This window comes from Benincasa hispida, chromosome 6 (genome assembly GCF_009727055.1).
Source record: "Benincasa hispida cultivar B227 chromosome 6, ASM972705v1, whole genome shotgun sequence".
NCBI classification, from domain to species: Eukaryota; Viridiplantae; Streptophyta; class Magnoliopsida; order Cucurbitales; family Cucurbitaceae; genus Benincasa; species Benincasa hispida.
The window spans coordinates 39,578,425-39,599,993 of NC_052354.1; the positions used below are offsets into that span (position 1 = coordinate 39,578,425).

The 21,569-nt window shown below is 29.2% G+C and overlaps 1 protein-coding gene across 1 annotated transcript; it reads left to right on the top strand.

The window, feature by feature from the left end:
- The first annotated feature begins 7,761 nt into the window (after positions 1–7,761).
- On the top strand, positions 7,762–11,969 carry LOC120080365 (xyloglucan endotransglucosylase/hydrolase protein 22-like). Its single transcript, XM_039035008.1, has 3 exons — positions 7,762–8,076; positions 10,322–10,515; positions 11,576–11,969. Exons 1-3 carry the CDS (start codon positions 7,762–7,764, stop codon positions 11,967–11,969), a joined length of 903 nt encoding a protein of 300 aa, XP_038890936.1.
- Positions 11,970–21,569: the final 9,600 nt, after the last annotated feature.

Below are 21,569 nucleotides of genomic sequence, written 5' to 3' on the forward strand. Positions count from 1 at the left end.
AACTAAATCGTTATCAACTAAAGTTCATAGATTAAATTGTTATTTTCGTGAAAGTTTGGGGACAAAAAGTGATTTTTTTCTCAAGAAAATAAGAATCCTTGTTGAAAATATACTTCTATTCTTTTAAAAGTCGCAGTATTATCATTATCTTTCATATAAACATTTTAAAACTAAAATTTGAATAAAAAAAACGTTAGGATGTTGGATAAAAATCAGGATTTGGAACAATGTGAGACATTAACCTTGAAAGATGTAGTGGTCGCAATTTCTTCAACTCACTAAGTTAAAGACATATATGCACACGTTTCAATTTTTGTTCAACATCCTATGGAATATCTATTACAATTTTAGTTTGAAATTTATATAAAAAGTCAACGGTAATATTGTAAAATTAAAAAATTAGAGATATTTTTAAACAATGACAAAATTTTGGGGTATTTTCGTAATTTAAACTAATTTTTATCATCACTAAAAAAGAGAGAAAAAAGGGGAGAAAAGAGGAGAGAGATGATAATTTTTAGGGTTTGAGATAGTGTTGGAAAAACGAAGAAAGAAGAGGAGAGGAAATGGTTTGTCACCTAACAAAAAATGCATTAAGAACTAACTAAAAAGCATGTCAAGTATTGAGATATTATTCATATAATAGTACCTTTTATAGTTAGTGACGGGTTGAGATGTTGAATTGAATTCATATGTCTCTATGGAGTTTATATGTCTATGTTTTAGGTGTTCGAGGTGCTGAGTTCATATATCAAGATATCTAATACAATTTTTCTTTTTTACATAAATAATCTATTTTTACGATAATTATTTTTATTTGGAAAATTTTTTATTCAATAATTCTACATATATATATTGGCACTTTATTTTTTTATTTTTTTTTTAAGCATACATGTATTGTTGGGGTTTTGGGAAATGGAATTTAGGGGTTACTTTTGGATAATGCATTTCAATTTTTTTTAATTGAAGTAATCATTTTACAAATTTGTGCATGTGACGTTTCTAGTTAAGTCATTTTTATTTTAACATTTTTGATAACTTTTTAAAATAAAAACACTCATGTGTGTCTGACAATTGTTTCTCAAAGGTGTTGTTACATACAAGTTTCTTCAATTTCTTACATGATAAAAGTGATTGTAATAATGTTAAATTACTACAAAGAACGACTATAAAATACTATGAACTAATAAAAAAAATCGAGAATTTAACGTTTTGACAGAACTTACGTACTTTTGTATCAACAAAGGTGTTTTTATTGATAATTTTGTGTGTCAACTTAAATATAAACATCTATTGATGTTTTATATGTATTTTTAAATTAATAGTTTTTTTTATGCTTTAAATTAATGTTTTATTGGCAATTTTATGTCACAAGTGTTAACAATACAAAAAACTCGTGCATCAACAAAGTCCAAATTTGTAGTAATCATAATTTAAAATAATAGTCATCAGAGTTGGTGGAGTGGCCGCCATCGGAGGTTGCTGGAGTTGGTCGTCAACAATGGTGGTTGGATGTTGTCGGAGTTGGCTATAGGCAGTGGTTTCCAGAGTTGGCTGTTAGAGGTGGTAGCCGGAGTTGGTCGATGGGGGTGGTCATCGGAGTTGAGCAACGAGTCATTGATGGTGATGAGGATGTACTATTGGTGGACATGGTATAAAATATTTGTGACATACGAAGTTAGCCTCTCAAACAATGAGTTGAGTTCATATTTCCACTCATCTCATCTTTCATCCCCTCACCCCAAATACCTCCTTAAAGATAATGTACTTTCTTAGTAAAAAATAATAATAATAATAATAATAAAAAAGCTAAATTACAATACAAAAAGATTCCTAAACTATCTAACATTTCATATAAAATACTCTTATGGGCTAGTTGCATAAATAGAATTCAAGCCCAAAATAATACAATATGTAGTACAAGGATAAAATAATTGCATGTATAGATAACAAAGTGGTAAAAGACTAAAAAATCCATGCCTAGCCACCATTTTGTTCGCTTCTTCCCAGTTTTCTCAAATTAAAAGCTATCACTGTTAGCAGGTATCAGTGATAACCACTGATAGCTGCCATCAGCTGCTATCGTTGATAGCTTCTATCAATTGCTATCGATGATAGCTGCTATCAGCGATAGCTTTCAATTTGAGAAAAATTAATACAATCTCGAAATACTAGCTTTTAATTTGTTATCAATTATTAATAGCTATCATTGATTCACTTTCATCAATTGGAATCAATTGGAATCAGTGGCTATCAATGATAGTAGCTATCACTAATAATCTTTTATCATGGCTATCAGTGATAACAACTGATAGTTGTTATCACTGATAGACTTTCATCAATTAGAATCAACCTTTAAATATTAATACTTAAGGCTATTAATGATAGACTTCTATAACTGGTTATCACTTTTGAAAAAAAAACTCAATATATAGATATTACCTAAGTTTTATCAACGATATCACTAACATCACTCATATTGTCGTTATCAGTGATAGCTTCTTTCACTGATAACATCGCTAATAAGATGCTATCAATGATCTCACTGATATCATGCTATCAGTGATAGTTCTCTATCACCGATAACGTGCTATCAGTGGTAGCTTCTATCACCAGTGACGTGCTATCAGATAGCTTCTATCATCAATGACATGCTATTAGTATTAACTTCTATCACTGGTAACATGCATCAGTAGTAGCTTCTATCAATCATAGCCATTGAATATCTTTTTGCCCCTTTCTTGTCCTTTCCAAACATTTATATATCTCTTTTCTTTTCGATGATAGCTTCTATCACCGATAAACATGCTATTAGTAATAACTTCTAGGCATTCCACTTACATTTTAGTTCGAGATTCAATTTTATTAATTAAATTCACTAAGTTGGCTATCAATGATAAATTTCTATAAGTGGCTATTAACTACAAAAATATAATCAAAGATTAAGCTATCAATGATAGAAAATATTAGTGGCTATCACTGATAGACTTTCATTTGCTATTTGTATTTATTATTTATTATAATAATCAAACTTGATGATTGACTTGTTGGTGTTAAGTCACTTATGAATTGAGTACTTTCAAGTCCTGCGTATGGAACTCAGCCTCATAATTCTTGTGAAAAAAGGAGAAGAAGAAAAAATTAAAATAAAAGAAAGAAAAATTTTAAAAATAAGAGAAAGAGAAGAAGCAAAAACTGAAAAAAAAAAGGAAAGAAAATTAAATAGAAAAAAATAATGAAAAAACTGGACAAATGAAAGAAAACTAAAAAAAGAAAAGAAGGGGAAGAAGCAAAAAATCGGAGAAAGAAAAGAAAAGAAAATAATAAAAAAAGATAAGGAAAAAAGCAAAAATCGGAGAAAGGGAAGAAAAAAAAAAGAATAAGCAAGAGCTGAAGAAAGAAAATAAAAATAAAAAAAAGGAATAAGCAAAAACCGAAGAAAGAAAAGAAAATTAAAAAAGAAAAAAAAGAAAGGAAAAGAAATAAAGAAATGAAAGAAAATAAAAAAATAAAGGAAAGAAAAAGAAATAAATGAAAGAAAATAAAAAAATAAAGGAAAGAAGAAAAATCGGATAAAGGAAAGAATAAAATTAAAAAAAAAAAAGAGAGAAGAAGCAAAAACTGAGAAAGAAAATAAAATGAAAAAATGAAAAAAGTGAGGGAAGAAGCAAAAATCGAAAAAGAGAAAGAAAATAAAAAGACTAAAAAAAGGTGTACAATAAGATAAGACAAGGAAGGACGAAATTGGAAATTAAAAAAAAAATTCAAAGTTTGACTAGTCAACTCATCCATATTTGCAGATATTTTAAAGATGTAATATATTTTTAGATTTTTTCTCTTATTCTACTATGTATTAGAAATATCCTACTCTTATTCTTTTAAAAATCGTAATATTAATTCTTTATGAAATTATTTTTGAAGTAGAAATTCTTTAGAGTTTTAGATGACAAATAGAACTTGGAATAAGTTTGCTGATGATTTTGAACAGTGTGACATTATTCTGGGTCCTATTTTCCTTTCTCAGGTCACAACTCGTGCACTATTTCAATTTTTAATTTTTGTGTGACATTCTATCAAATTTCTACTCTAAAGTCGTTTGGAGCTTAATTAAAGCTAAGATCAAAAGTAATATAATAACATTTCAAAGAATAAATTTTTTGTTGAAACAATGAACAAAATACTAGGGTTTTTTTTAGTTCAACCATATGTAACATGAGATTGAACCTCTAACATCTTGGTCGTGGTATATATTTTATGTTAGTTAAATATTCTGTACATATGACGCAAAACAATTTCACATATTAGAATCGAAATAGGACAAGTGATTGAATGTGAAAGATTCTCACTTTCTTATTTTAGTGAATGTTCAATATATTAAATCATTGATTGTAGGAATTTGAATATAGAACCTTTTAAACCAACCTATTTGGATATCATATTAGATCATCAATTGATTCAAAAGCTTAAGCTGATGGTGAATGTAAATTTAATCATATATCATCGAACACGTGATTTTCTCACTCTTGAGTTGCTATATAACATGTCAATATTTTCTTTTAAAAGGGAGTAACATATATCTAACTTTGTATTGAAAGAAATTACTTATCCACTATGTTCAGGTTGATAGAATGAGGATAACTCAACTGGTATCATGCATGTTTTATCAACCTCGAGGTCAAAGGCTCGATCTTTCTAATCCTAGATTGTCAATAATAATAATAATAATAATAAAAAAAAAAAGGTGAATAAATATCCCACAGCACGTACATATGGTACGTAGGAACGAGGTGGCTCACACGCCATACTATGTCAAACCATACTCTTAAACTATAATTAAAATATATGATTTGAGAGTCAACGAGACAGCACAACTCTTGAAAATTATTTGGTTTCAAATTTGTTATATATATAAAGTTTGAATTTAACTTGGAAAGAAACATCCAAGAAAGATGTATCTATACACAAAGTAGATACTATTGCATTTCTTTTTTAATATAAATGAACATTTTCAAATACTATTTTGATGAAACCTATGTTAATTAATTTATACTTGTCTTCAAGATATGATTATTTTATTAATTTTGATGTAATATCTGTTAATCAACTTTATGCAAAGTTGATTAAATACCATCGTTATAAATTTAGTCCATAAACTTTAATCAATTTTGTTATTTCATCAATGATGAAGTTAACAAAATAAAAGGAAAAAAAAAAGGCAATTAGATAAATTAGAACGACATATTCTTTCTTTTCTTTTCTTTTTTTTTTTGGCAAAGGAGAAGGACACATTCTACCAAAGAGATTGATATGTACTCTTATACCATCTATATCCACCCTATATTATATCAAATTAACCAATATTTGTTAAGTATTTTTAGTATGAGGTTCCATCTTAAAATCAATTAGTTAGGTGAGGAATAGCTCGTCTATCTTATAAGAAGTGTATAAGATCCTCCTTGAGATGGTCTTTTTTGGGTTCATCATTCTTGATCGGATCCCAATTTTTTTTAGTTAGACCAAATACCCGTTTGGACTTTATGGACTCTGATATCATACTTGATAGTATAGAATTCCATTTCAAAATCAATTGAAAATAGAAAGAGTAACAACATCCATCTTATAAGAAATTTGAGATCCCTTCGTTTTTCTATCATAGAATTCTCAACAAAGCACATATATCATATCATCACTTTGTTTAAAATAAATCTATAAATTCAAAATTAAAATATACCTTTTTTTCTTCTTAAACTGGTTAAATTTTAGCGTTTTCTATAAAATAATCATTGTATTTTTAGAAAGCTTTTTGATAGATCTCTAAATTTTTAGGATTATATCTATTTAATCTCAATGGTTTTTAAAATTTTTTAGATTAAAAATTATCTCTGAACTTCTGTAAAAGTAATAATTTAATCCCTAAACTTTGGATTGTAACGATTTAGTCCTTTAACATTTAATTTTGTAACAATTTAGTCTTTAAACTTTACAATGCAACAATTTAATTCTTATACTTTAAAATTTGTAACAATCCAGTCCCTATTTTAAAATTAGTGTTAAAATTTAACAAGTTCTCTTGCATAAATAAATCAATAAATTAATTAAAGACTCAATATTTTCATAAAATATAAAGTACACATCCTAAAATAATTAAAAGTTGACATACTATTTTGATAAATTTGTTTACGTTGGGGACTAAATTGTTACATACTAAAGTTTATGGACTAAATTACTACAAAATTAAAAGTATAGAGACTAAATCGTTACAAACCAAAGTTTAGGAGCTAAATTGTTACCTTAATGAAAGTTTAGGGACCAAAAATGATTTTTAATCGATTTTTTAAATAATGCCCTTGAACGTCTTAGTTTTGGATCTATTCTATTAAGCTTAAATTTGAGAATTTAGAGAAAAAAATATATGAACGAGAGAGATAAACAATTAGAAGATGCATACCACCTAAATCTTTTCAGTGTAAAAGACTAATGATCATACACAAACTGTAAAAAATTCTATAACCATATTTACAATTGAACCTATTAAAATTTTTAGACTAAAGTTTATAATATGACCAATAAAAGATAAAAATCATGCCTTTTTATTTCAATTAGATGACGAGAGTTTCATCACAAAACTAATTAGTAATGAGAGGAATAATAACTCATCTATTTTATTGAGATTGTGAGATTCCTTAATTTTTTTTTATTATACGAGCTTCAACATATCTTCTCAAGTTAGTACCTCTTTGTATTTACCATTCTTTGATCAGCTCTTTGATCAGCTCTTAATTTTTGTATTTTGGACCAATGTACATCGTGGCCTCATAACATCAAGAGAAATAGAGAGAGATGGAGAGGTAGAGAATAATGGGGGTTGTCTATTAGAATTTCAACCATATAAAAATAATGTTGAAAACATCTTAAATACTACAAAGATTCAAAGGTGCTCAATCACTTTTACATGCACGAAATAAATAACATAATATAAAATTAAATACTATATGAAAATCTACCATTCTAGTCCGCGAGAGTCGCAGAATAAGTATGTGTTTAGTTCCTAAGTTTTCAAAACATATCTCGTTAATCCATAAACTTTTTAGAATAGATGTATTTGGTCTCTAAATAATGTTTTCAAAATGTATCTTTTTTTGTCCCCAAATTTTTAAGAATAGGGTTAAAAAGTGTCTGGACTATTTATTATTACCATTTTATATAATTATAAGAAATTTTAAATTATTATGTTTAAAAAAAATTAGAGAAAAGAATTTTAATTTTCTAATTGATAATAAAAAATTACTGTAAAGATCTTTTAAATCTATTGTTAAACATTCGGGAACTAAAAAGTTACATTTGATAATTTAAGAACCAATTGAATCAATTAAAACAATTATAAACAATTCGAAAACTAAAAATGTATGTTTTGAAAATTCAATGACCAAATACACGTATATTTCAAAATTCGAGAGCTAAAAAGATAATTTTTTAAATAGTATATTATGTAATAGTTTCCCTCTTTGCTTATATGCATTCACCTTTAGTATTAGCTGCCGCCCAATTGGTGAGCCAATGCATATACCAAATTGTGTGGTCAACACGTCGAGCAAAATGGAATACAACAAACATTCTATTATGTATAGAGGATTTTCTAAGATGGGTTTTCTAAAGTCAATAAATGATGCTTATTTTCTTCATATTTCCCATATAAATTCCATTCTCCATAGATCATTCTTCTCCATATTGTTCCAAAGTTTCCCCACCAACCCACCAACCATGAAGCCTGAATCTTCTTCTTCTTCGACATTCTTATCGTCGCCGTTGAAGAATATTGTGACAGGGTTTCTGTTCGTTTATGTTTTGTTATGTTCTCTTCCTGTCTCGTTGGCCAATAACTTGAAAAACTTCATTGACATTAGTTGGGGAGATGGGCGAGGTCAGATGTTTAACAATAACGAGCTTCTACTGCTTAGTTTGGATAGAAGCTCGGGCTCAGGCTTTCAATCCAAGAACGAATACTTGTTTGGAAAGGTTCAAATGCAAATCAAACTTGTCTCAGGAAACTCTGCTGGCACTGTCACTACATTCTTCGTAAGTTCGCAACCAAACCCTATTTATAGAATTTTATAATTACTTTTTCTTTTTGAGGTGTTTTCTAATGAAGGGAAAAATTTATATCTTATTTTGGTCCCTAAAGTTTGAATCTTGTTCTATTTTGGTATCTAAACTTTTAAAAATGATCATTTTAGTTCCTAAACTTTTAAAAAGTGTTTATTTTGGTCTCTATTGTTAAGATTATGTTAAAACTTTAAAGATGAAATATGTTTAAGGATGAAATTGCATCTAGCAGGGGTTGAACAAGATAAAGGTGAAGTAAAATATCAACTACCAATGTCCCAAAATAGTGAATGACCAAAATCTTAGATGAAAAACGACTTTAAAGATCTCTTATAGAAAATCGTTTTATCACCTAAGTCAAAATTGAAACCCTAAATTTTTTAGCATTGCTAACTTATTTGACAACCTAATTATCAAAAAATATAAGTCATTTCACTATTATGTTTAAGAGTTAACGAAATCTTGATACCAAGGACCAAATTAGTAAACACTTTTTAAAAGTTCAAGAACTAGAATTGACGTTTTTTAAAGTTAGGGACCAAAATAGAACGAGGTCTAAAGTTCAAGGAGCAAAATAAGATTTGAACCAAAAGAAAATGAGTCAACTTATTTACAAATATGACAAAATGTCACTATCTATCAGTGATGGACTGCGAAAGACAAATATCAGTATTAGTGATAGAAGTCTATCGCAGTATATCATTGATCGATAGTGACACTTCCTGTATTTAAAAATATTTTCAATAGTTTTACCATTTAAAATAATTACCCTTTTATTTTTTAGAAGAGTGTATGTACTTTATTAAATCGTAGGTGAGAGATTAGTTGGCCAACTAGGGTAAATGCATCATCAATGGTAAAATGCCTTGATTTAGATGATCAAAGAGTGACTAAATCAAAGTTGCAACATTCCTCTTGATCTAAAAATTCATAAAAAATTACTTGCGAAGGATATTTTTGTTGGTAATAAAATGTTGAATTCACGAGGGCTAAGACAAGAAATTCATAAAACGTATTAGAACTCACGCATGAGTACTTTACATTTTCCTTTTGATAAGCATTAATTAATTTCATGGTTAATGTATAAGTTCATACCAATGTTCTTCTTCTTCTTTACTGTATAATTATAATAATATAAAAATTATATAGAATATTGGCATAATATAATTTTCGTTGCAAATAAATCTATTCATAGAGAATAGAGTGATAAGGATAAAGAGAATTATGTTTTTACGGGTTATTGTTTTAAATAGCAAAATTACTGGAAATATTTTCCAAATTCAACAAAATGGCATTGTCTATTCGTGATAGATAGTGATAGACACTGCTAGATTACTATCATTTATCATTAATAGATTCTCATAGATACTGATACATGTCTATCATTGTCTATCATTGATAGACAAATTTTTTCTGTTATATTTGTAAATATTTTTATTTATTTTGCTATATTTAAAAACAAATCTTTTTATATAACATTAAATACTACAAAGTTAAAAGGCCCAATCGACTTACAAATAAATATAAAATAATATGGTAAAATTAAATACTTTAACACGTGTAACTTATGAATTTTGCACTATTGAGTTCGGGGTTTCATGAGAGTGTATTACGGATGTGTTATCCTAGTTGAGATGTCCGAATATTTCTCATTTCTTTATCCTTTGGTATCTTGTTAAAAAGAAATTGAAGATAGAAAATAAGTTCAATAACCCAAGAAATGTCTATGGTATGAAGGAAAAAAAAAATGGAAATATAAGATACAATAGGAGTTTATATCACATTCCATGCCAATCTTAAACCTTAGTAAGTACCCATCACATTACATTTTAGTGTCAGTTTGACGTGAGGATATGATTTTTTAACTTACAATAACCTCTTTCTGTTCTAGTAATAACGTCGGAGTAAATGAACAAGTCGATATCGATGATTTTTTTCTAAAAAAGAAAACCATAAAAAAGTTTAAAATTAATAAATAAGCACTCTATCTTTTTTTAAAAAAAATCATATTATTAATATTAAGCTCGATGGTCTTATTTTATCGATATTTTTGTTATGTTTTATAGATTTTTCTACAATATAATAAAAATATTGATTCACCTTTTATATATCATATCAAACTCATTTATATATATATATATAGAACTAAAATTTAATTATATCATTGTAAATCAAACATCATTTGACAATATGTTTTTTCTTTCTTTGGTGATTTCAGTTATCTTCAAAAGGAGATTACCATGATGAGATAGACTTTGAATTTTTGGGAAACACAAGTGGAAATCCGTACACTCTTCACACCAATGTGTTTAGTGAAGGAATTGGCAATAGAGAGATGCAATTCTACCTTTGGTTTGACCCAACTGCTGATTTCCATAACTACACCATTTTCTGGAATCACCAACACATTGTGTAAGTAACCCATTATTACATATATTTTCATTCTCTTATGACTTGCATAATTGATGTTACAATTACTTTAATGATTTATTCATTCATAAGTGAAAATTTGATTTAATATATAACTAGATTATTTGAAGTATTTAATGGGTATATGAAGTAATGAAGAGTTTTATTGCGACATCTAGTTAAACAAATACATAATAATTGATATACTGCAAATAGCTTAGCGCTACTATTCTTTCATCTAAGTGTATGTTTGTTTGAAATGACTTTTGAAAAACAGAATATTTTTTTTTTAAATAAAGACCATTTCTACATAAGTACATTTGGAAGAATTACAAATTTAGAGTAAATTTAGTAAAGGTTTCCAAATGATTGTTTCATATAGCTAAATGTCTGTCTTTTTCTCTAAAAAAAAAAAAAAGGTCTTAAAGAATTTGGTATAAATAATAATAAATCTTTAGTAAGAGAACTATTTCTACAAATGACCCGACTAGTCAATTCAAAGTCGTTTAAGTAGTTACAAAAAAACGTATTTGAGATTAGTTTACTTATAAATGTACAAAAATTAAACAAATTTATTATTAATAGTACTTTTTACACAAATACAACGGAATGTATAGATATAATCATTTAGTACCTTAAGAACAATAATGGGATTGGGACGATTTTGGATCGATATTGTAATATTATAATATCTTAATCACTTGTAATTTTCATATATTGACTCTTTGTTTTTTTTCATGCATATGGATCTATTTAGACATTTTTTAAAAGAAAAAGGATTGTTATTTAAATAATTATGCATTAAAGACTATTTTTTACTAAACAATATATTGGTCCTATTTTTTAACAAACAATATATTGGTCCCTATGATCAAATTTTTCTATTACATTTAACCTAGAAAAATTGAAACCACATCATGAATATACCAATCTAATTAAGATATTTTGATGCACCTGTTGATTCCCTCTACCTATTGTATCTTTTTCTTGTAAAAAAAAAAAAAAAAATTGATACTAAATTCAAGTTCACAAAGAGTTTTAACCTATTTATTTTGCATTATAGTTTCTATGTTGATGAGATTCCCATAAGAGAATTCAAGAACTTCCAAGACAAAGGAGTGCCCTTCCCACAATATCAAGCCATGAGATTATATTCAAGTCTATGGGATGCTGATAATTGGGCCACAAGAGGTGGTCTTGAGAAGACAGATTGGAGCCAAGCCCCATTCAAGGCTTATTACCAAAACTTCTGTGAAGATGGCTGTTTTTGGTACAATGGATACTCTTCTTGCACCCCCAATTCAAATTCATGGCTGTGGGGAAATTTTGATAATGATTATGCAAAGAAAGGCCAAATGAAATGGGCACAAGATAACTACATGATCTACAATTACTGTCAAGACTCAAAGAGATTCCCTCAAGGTTTCCCTCTTGAGTGCTACCTCAACACCTCCTAGGGGGAGGATAACCTTAAAAAAACACATAAGAAAACATACCAAATGATTCTTAAGTATTTTCTGCAATGGGGGTTTCAAACTTATGATCTCCTAATAAGACTTATATACTATGTCTAAATCAATTCAACTATGTTCAAATTTATTTTAATGTTTATTATTCTTTTGTTATTCTTTTGATATCTTTTATACTTTACTTCTTTTTGAATTATTTCTAAGTACAAAAATGTTTTCTTTGTATTGGGAGTATAATATTGCACCTATATTATTTTATGATTACATTATTTCTTGTATTGCACTAAATTAGAATGCTTTCTTGTCATGTTCACATTTTCTTATAGGTCACATAACGTGTTGTGAACTCTCAATATCTTTGTCATATATACGGTTGGGAATGCGACCAAAGTCTCACATTGCTTAGATAAGAGGAGGTTCATGGGTATATAAGTGAGGATGATTATCTCCATTGGTATGAGGCCTTTTGGGGTGAAACCAAAAACAAAGCCATGAGGGTTTATGCCCAAAGTGGACAATATCATACCATTGTGGAGATAGTTTGAGGGTAGTTGTCCTTATCAAGTGGTATTAGAGCCATGCTCCTGAATTAACCATGCTCGGTAGAATCCTCGATGCCGAACAAAGATGTATAGAGGAGCCTTGGAAGTACTCATGGTGTGATCCGTGGTTAAAACTCTATTGGATAGGCAGTATGCTCGGGTGAAAAGGAGTTAGCCTAGATATGAGTTAGATGGATGGATGACTGTTTGAGGGGAGGTTCGGTGGTCATTTATTCGAGGGGAGGATTGATGGGAAGGAGTTAGCCTAGATATGAGTTAGACGGATGGATGACCCCCTTTTGGGGTGAAACCAAAAGTAAAGCCATGAGGGTTTATGTCCAAAGTGGACAATATCATACCATTGTGGAGATAGTTTGAGGGTCTTGTCCCTATCATATACATACCTACATGTATATGTAATTTTCTTCTCAATTAATGTTGATAGTCTTTTTGTTGAAACTTGTAGTATAAGGTTATTGTGAATTTGAATTAATATATAAGCCATATATATTATTGATGCCAAAATTTGAACACTTAAAAGGGTCTGGCCTTCAAGTGACAATAACATAAATTTGTTTGATGAGAAAATAACATGACCAGCAAAATGAAAAATAATCTTCTGATGGTATGGTGTTTGCTAGACATGCTTTGATGCTTAAATCAAAGAGTGAATAAGTATAGCAAGTTTAGAGTTTAATATTCAGAACGAACAAGCTATAATTATGTAAATATAAGAGTATGTGATCTTTATCGTCTCAGATAAGATTTCGAAGCCGAATCAGAATTGCCTTCCTGCTTACAAGGTTGTGGCATGCAAGGGGTCACACGCCCAATTAGCAACTTGGTTAGGTTCGATCTTGACCTTGGCATGAGCCAAGACCCAAGTTGATCCCCTTCCATAAGCCCATGTTGGTCTTTATGTGTTATTTTTGGCTCAAATTTTGTTATTTTTCTCTGTCCTATTGTTTATATTTTTGTTTGATGTCGATTATGTCATTTTGTCCAAAATATCACACCGAACACATATTGCCAATAAACATTTAATACTTATTTAAGAAGCTTGGAGTCTAATTATTTCTATGATTTGTTTTTTCTAAAAACTATAAAGTGAGAGTTAATATTTTATCAGTGATGTATCCTTGCAAAACTAAGATTGTCCACATTTTTATCTGATATTGATACTTAATATTTATATCTAATTTTTTTTAAGAACACCTTCCCATATCTCCTATTTTATGTCATATGGATTATACATCATAATAAGGAAATATAAGAGAAAAAAGAAAAAAAAATCAATTAGTTGTTTTATGGTTGAATAACCAAGGGCCTAATTCATATCCAAATTAAGTTGCTCTAGGGCCTATCCTAACTCTTATAATTCAATAATTAATAGCAATCAAACTAATTGATAGGCGAGAAACATTTCATTGAAGTCCCAATTACTCAGTGAAATGAATGAATAAAAACCTAATATGATAGGGTGATGATGTGACACTAGAACTAATGAATGGGCATGTACTCATGGTTTATTTTTATAATCCCTAAATTTTGACTCTGATTTTTATTTTGTCTCTAAGTTCTAAAATATAATACATTTAGTACTTAAGTTTTGAGTTTTGTTTCAATTTAGTCCCCAGTTTTGAATGTTATTATTTTACTTCTGAGGTTTGAGTTTTGTTTCAAGTTGTCTCTGAGTTTCAAGATTATTTTACATTTTTAACCTCAATTTTTCATTAATTACTCACTTTCAATCATTGGTATCAATTTTTATTAATTAATTAAAAATAATTATGAAGTGATATTTTAAATTCAATATTAAAAGTAATAACAATAATGAAACTTAATTAATTATAATTATTTTAACAATTTTTAATTTATTAATATAAATTAACTCTAAAGATAGAAAGTGGGTATTTAGTGAAAAATCAAGGTTAAAAATATAAATTTGAAACATATGGACCAAATTGAAGCAAAAGCTCAAATATCAATGTCAAAATTGTAGCATCTTGAAATTTAGGGACTAAATTGAAACCAAACTCAAAACTTAAGAATTAAATGTATAACATTTGAAACCAGTTTCTAAAAAGACCCAAAACCTATGGATCAAAAAGGTTTTTTCCCCTTTATTTATTTATTTATTTATTATTATTATTATTTTGTACATTTGTTGTCTTTCTATTGAGAAAAGCAAATAAATCGAACACAAATTTATACATAGTCACAATGATTAGAATGAGAGTGCCAAACCCTAAACTTAGACCCTTATTATTATACAATGCCTAGTCACATGCTCAAAGCTGTACTAGACTGCAACAATAATATAGAATACCACACTTTCATTTTGAAAGTTCCATATTTGGTCCCAAAATAATGCATAAGGTATGTCAATAGGTTTCATATTTTCCTATTTTGGTCCCCAAATTGCTTAGGGTGTTAATGAGTTTCAATCAATATTGTCTATTGTTTGTGTTGGTAGTCCAAAAAATATAAGGAGTTCCCATGTCAAATTTGAGTTTCATCGTTTAGATTAGCATTTGGTTTGTCGATCTTGATCGGATTTGGTTTTCAATTTTGGCCACAATATATGTATTAAGTAAATTCTTACAAAGAATTTTTTGGCAACAATATGTACTATGTAAAAACATCAAACGAATAAGTTTTTTATATAATATCAAATTAATTCTATAATTTTTTTGATAGTTCGGCCACAATATATATATACTCTATAAAGTTTACAAGTTGACGCTTTGAAAGTCATTTTAAGTGCTTGAGAATTTGATAGAGTTTCAAACGTAATAGGAGAGAAAATGTGGTCCAATTTTTTTTTAAAGAAATTATGGTCCAAATTTTTTTGGTAAGAAAATGTGGTCGAAATTAGAAACTTGTAAAAAAAACTTAATGGTTAGTTCAAGAAGATTAATAATTACTCCTCCATGTACATGTTTGCAATGGTCATATATAGGTTTGGCAGTTCGATTTTCTAGAGTAGTGAACCTGAAGCACAATAGAAGCAGAGCGAAAAGAAGATGAAGATTGGTGAGAATGTGATGTCGAATGCAACTATATAACATCATTAGAATTGATTGAAATTGGGGAAAAATTTATACCATATGGCGTGATCGACTCGAGTGGTATTCAGTCGCGCTATGATCTGAAACTGAAACCGACCAATTTTTGTTGACTTCCATGCCGACCGGTAAAGTCGATCTGAAACTCGATCGAATTTGGTTTCGACTAGTTTAGATGGTATTTTTTTCAATTGTTCTATGAATATTAAGTTGAAAACTACATTTTAAAGCTAGTGTGTAAGCAACCTTTTTAACTTTTTTTTTGTGTTTGAACCAACCATTGTGTTCAGGGTATAGATTTGACATCCACGACGATACAACAATCATTAGAGATGTCTCCGGGACAGGACAGGGATGAGAAAACCTTCCCCATCTCCATCTCCGTCCCCCTATTTCAATTCTCATTTTCCCAAAATTCTCCGTGAAGATCGAGATGGGGATTCCACGTGGAGAATTCATGGGGATCAAATTTCCGGCAAGAAAAAAGTTCTCATTTCTATTTTTTTAATTTATCATTTTGTAAAATTTTATTTTCAACCTTATAAAATTTTATATATTAAATAGGTCATTTTCAATATACTTTTATAATAAAACTAAACACTATAAAATTACTTAATAAAACAATAATATTTTATATGTAAAGATATAATTAAAATATCTAATCTTATAATTTTTCAAAAAAAATAAAATTTAAACTTTCCACTCAAATATTAGAATATTTAGGTCAATAATAAAGTATGAAGTATTAAAAAATATATACATGCATTGAAGTATAAAAATATTGAGATAAAATTAGAAAATAATTTTTGAAACATTTTAAAATAAATTAATTAAAATTAGAAAAAATTAATTAAAATAAACTCCCAGTGGGTTTATTATGAACTCAATGTGAACTCACGTAATCAAAATATACATTTATAAGAGAATAGTATAAATATATATATATATTCTCCATTTAGTCATCGGGTAAAAATTTCTCCCATTTCCTCCTCATTTTCAGTTCGATCGAGGATTTTTCGTCTTTTTTGGAGTGGGTCTCTACAAGGCTCCATCCCATACTACTGTAATATGAAAAAATTTTCATACTACCATTATACTAAAATTTTTCTTAATTTTTTTCAAACTAGAATTGTACTTTCCTATAAATCCATTACTCATCAAATGCCCATCCTATGCCATCGATATTTGTTGGTAATCTATCACTCAAAAAGACGAAAAAACTCCAAATTGATAAAATGTTGGGGAAACAATAAATAATTGATAGTACTTGATGAATGTTGGGAAATTGGAAAAAAGAAAAAAAGAACTTTCCGACAGATTTAATTAATAAGAAAAATGGAGATTTTCAAAAATAGAAAAATAAGGGAAATTTTTACAGAAAATAGTAAAATTTAATCTTTTATGATAGAGACTGATAGAGGATGAAAGAATTTAATCTTCTATGATAGAGACTGATAGAAGATGAAAGAAGTTGATCATCTATGAAGCACAAATACTTCAAAAGGTGTAGAGAATCAGTATCAGATACATATCTGATACTGATACGGCCAGATATGTGGCAGATACGTGTCAGATACATGAAATGAAGTAACTAATCCTTTTTAATTAATTTCAGATCAGCGTATCTCCTTCTAGATACGTGAAGGGGATACGCCAAGCTAAAATTTCTTTATTTTGGACTAAATTTTAAGCCAATAGTCCATTAACCCAAAGTAGCCCACTTAGTTTTATATTTTTATTAATATAATTATTGAATTATAATTTATAATATTATAATAAATTAAAAAACAAAAAGTAAAATTAAAAAAAAAACCCTAAAACTAAAAATTTAGTTCTTTTCTTCTTCTTCTTCGCACTTCGCTTCTCAGTTCTTCAGCAAAGCCAACGACACAAATCTTCACTTTTCCTCATTCTTCGTTCTTTAGTTCGTTTTCCATCTTCAGTTCAAATTGATTCTTTTGTTCATTCTTCAACTTACCATCAACCCAAAATTATGTCATCGATGCTTCATTCATTCTTCAGTTCGCCATCCACCAGACATCCGCCGTCGAGCTTCGTTCGTTCTTAGTTTGCCGTCAACGCCTGAAAGTAAAAGCTCATTCTTCAGCTCACCATCAACTATAACGTTCGTTCTTCTTCTTCAGTTCGTTCAGTTTATCAGCTATTATGCAAAAATACTTCAAAAGGTGCAGAGAATCAGTATTAGATCGTATCTAATAATACCGATACGTCTAGATACGTAGCAGATACGTGAAATATAAAATATCTGATTTTTTTTTATTCTTATTAATTTCGGACACACGTATCCCCTTCAAGATACGTGAAGGGGATTTGCCAAGCTATTTTTTTTGGGCAAAATTTTAAGCCCAATAGCCCACTGACCCAAAATAAAACCACTTAGTTTTTATATTTTTATTAATATAGTTATTGAATTATAATTTATAAATAATAATAAAATTAAAAACTAAAAAGTAAAACTAAAAAATAAAACCCTAAAACTAAAATTTTGGTACTTTTCTTCTTCTTCGCACTTTTCTTCTCAATACTTCAGCCCAGCCAACGACACAACTCTTACTTCTTCCTCATTCTTCATTCTTCAGTTCGTTCTTCCATCTTCAGTTCAAATTGATTCTTCGTTCGTTCTTTAGCTAATCGTCAACCAGACTTCCCATCGTCGACGCTTCGTTCACTCTTCAGTTTTCCACATCCACCAAACTATCGCCGTCGAGCTTGGTCGTTCTTCAGTTTGTCGTCCACGCCTAAAAGTAATGGCTCGTTCTTCAGCTCACATCAACTATAACGTTCGTTCTTCTTCTTTAGTTCGTTTAGTCCACCAGCCATGAAGCAGAGATACTTCAAAAGGTGTAGAGAATCGGTATTAAGATACGTATATGATAATACCGATACGTCTAGATATGTGGCAGATACGTGTCAGATACGTAAAATGAAGTATTTGATTTTTTTTTTATTATTATTAATTTCGGATACACGTATCCCCTTCAAGATACGTGAAGGGATATGTCAAGCTAAACTTTTTTTTTTTTTTTTTTTTTTTTTTTTTTTTTTTAATTTTGGACTAAATTTTAAGCCCAATAGCCACTAAGCCAAAATAATCCACTTAGTTTTATATTTTTATTAAATATAATTATTGATTTATAATTTAATAATATTATAATAAATTAGAAACAAAAAGTAAAACTAAAAAGGAAAACTCTAAAACTAAAATTGTAGTTATTTTCTTCTTCTTCGCACTTCGCTTCTTCAGTTTTTCAGCCCCGCTGATGACACAACTCTTTATCTCTTCCTCATTCTTCGTTCTTCAGTTCGTTCTTCAATCTTCAATTCAAATTGATTCTTCATTCGTTCTTCAGCTCATCGTCAACCAGACTTTCACTGTCGACGCTTTCGTTCGTTCTTCAGTTCACCATTGACCAGACTTCTGTCGTCGACGTTTCGTTCGTTCTTCAGTTCGTCGTCGACATCTAAAAGTAAAGGCTCGTTCTTCAGCTCACCATCAACTGTAACGTTCATTTTCTTCTTTAAGTTCGTTCTTCAGTTCAAATTTTGATTTCCATTTCTTTTTTACTTCTTAAGTTTTCAACTTTTCATTTTCAATCTCTGAATTTTCCATTTCCTTTGAATCTTTGATTTTAGGTTTTTAATTTTAATTTTAACAGTAGTAAGTTAAAATTTAGTATCTTTCTTTATGGTAAATTATATATATGAAAAAAAAATTAAAAATGACTTATCCTTAGACGTATCCGTATCTTAGTTTTTCGAAAATTGACGAATCGCTGTATCCAATCGTTCCATATTACGTATCCGTATCGTGTGTCTATGCTTCATAGTCTATCAGTGCCTATTAGTAATGGAAACTGATAGAAGTCTATCATTGATATTATGTGCTCTATCAGTGTTTACCAGTATTTTTTTTTTCTATTTCTGTAAATAGTTTGACATTTTTTCTATTTGTGAAAATATTCTTAAGAAAAATAAGGAAATTAATAATTATGATTTAGATTATAGATATTTAAAAATAAAGATATTTTAAGATGAAAAATCTAAAAGTATTTTTAATGTAAAAATTGTGAGTTAAAAGAAAATACAAAAAATAAAAATAAAAAATAAACTTAGGCCTTGTTTGGTAGCCAAGTTTTTGTATTTGTCTTTTGAAAATTAAGCCTATTTCATCGATATTTCTTCCAATGATTTGCATCTTTCTTAAGTACAACTGTTGAATTCTTAGCAAATTTCAAAAATGAAAACTACTTTTTTTAGTTCTCAAAAATATGGGTTGGTTTTTTAAACCATTGGTGAAATATAGATAACAAAGAAAGAAATTTGGAGGTGGAAGTAGTGTCCATAGGCTTAATTTTAAAAAACAAAAACAAAAAAACAAAATGATTAACCAAACAGGGGACTTAATTTTTTATTGGAGTCTGATTAAGTACACGTGTATACTTCGAGTATAAGGATGTTTGGGGCGCTGAGTTGAGAGAGGATGTCTGGAGTCATATGTCTGTGGAGTTCATATATCTGTGGAGTTCATTGTCTATGTTTTGGGTATACAGTTATATGATCTGTTCATATAGTGTGTTTGGGATGCAGAGTTGAGTTCATATATCTATATTTCTGATGCAGTTTTTTGAACTATGAATAATATGCTCTTATGATTCCTATTTTTGTTTTGAAACTTTTTTATTCAATTAATTCTACCCATCTTTGTTTGAATAAAATATGGATTACAATTTTTCTTTTTAATTTTTTAATTTTTCTTCTTTTCTTTTTGGACTAAGAACAACAATTGACCCATTACATTTTCTTATAGAAATATTGATTAAATACAATGAGAAACTAAAGCGAAATCAAATTTTTATTCTAGCTAATTTCTCCAAGAATTTCATTATCATTTTCTTTTTCTTCTTCTTCCTATTGTTGTTCTATATTTTTTACTAGGTCATGAATTTTGTTTAATTAAATCTCTTTTGATCATTGTAACAACCAATGAATGTCACCACATTTCTTCAAAAGTTTCACTTTTTATTCCTCTAAATTTTGAGGGATCATTAGAGAACAAATCTCTGTTTTCATTATTCTTGCTGAAAAATGTTCCAGGAAAAAGATTTCATTTTATGGTGTTTTTTGTCTATATGTTACACAATTTTCAACTACATACATACTTTTCGTGTAAATATTCTTAACACTCGTTTGATATGTGAATTCACATATAAATATTGCACTTAATATAGGCAAAATAATTTTTTTATATAATCAAAAACCTACAACATACTTTAACAGTATCAGTCTTATATTAGTTGAAAGTGGATGTCGAAGTTGATTATCGAAGATAAGTTTTGCTGGAGTTTGTAGTCAGAGGTGGTTGTCGGAGCCTGAAGTTGATCACATGAAAGTGTATTGGAGTTGGTTGTCGAAGTTTTTCATCGGAGGTGGTTTTCAAATTGCAAAGTTGGTTGGCCGAAAGTAGTCGTCGAAATTGATCATCGAATATGATTTTCATGGGAGATTGTAGTCGGAGGCGACTGTCAAAGTCCGAAGTTAGTAGTATGAATGTTATATTAGAGTTGGTTGTCGGAGTTTGTCGTCGAAGCCTCAAGTTGGCCGTCGGAGTTACTCACTCAAAGGTGATCATCGAAGGTGATTTTCATCAGAGTTTCTAGTCGAAGGTGGTTGGAAAGCCTATGAAGGTGGTTGTCGAAGTTGGTCATCGGAGTTTGATGTCGGAGCCAACTGGTCGTCGGATTGGTAGCACGAATGAGGTCGTTGGAGTTGGGTCACCGAAGGTGGTTGTTGGAGGCCAAAATTGGTTGTCGGAGTTGGTTGCGCAAAGGTTGTCAGAGATCGGAGTTGGTCGCCGGAGCTGTCATCGAAGGTGGTCATCAGAGTCCGAATTTTTGTCGTCGATATTTGTCATCGAAGGTAGTTGTCGGAGCCTGGAGTTAGTCATCGAAGTTGTCATC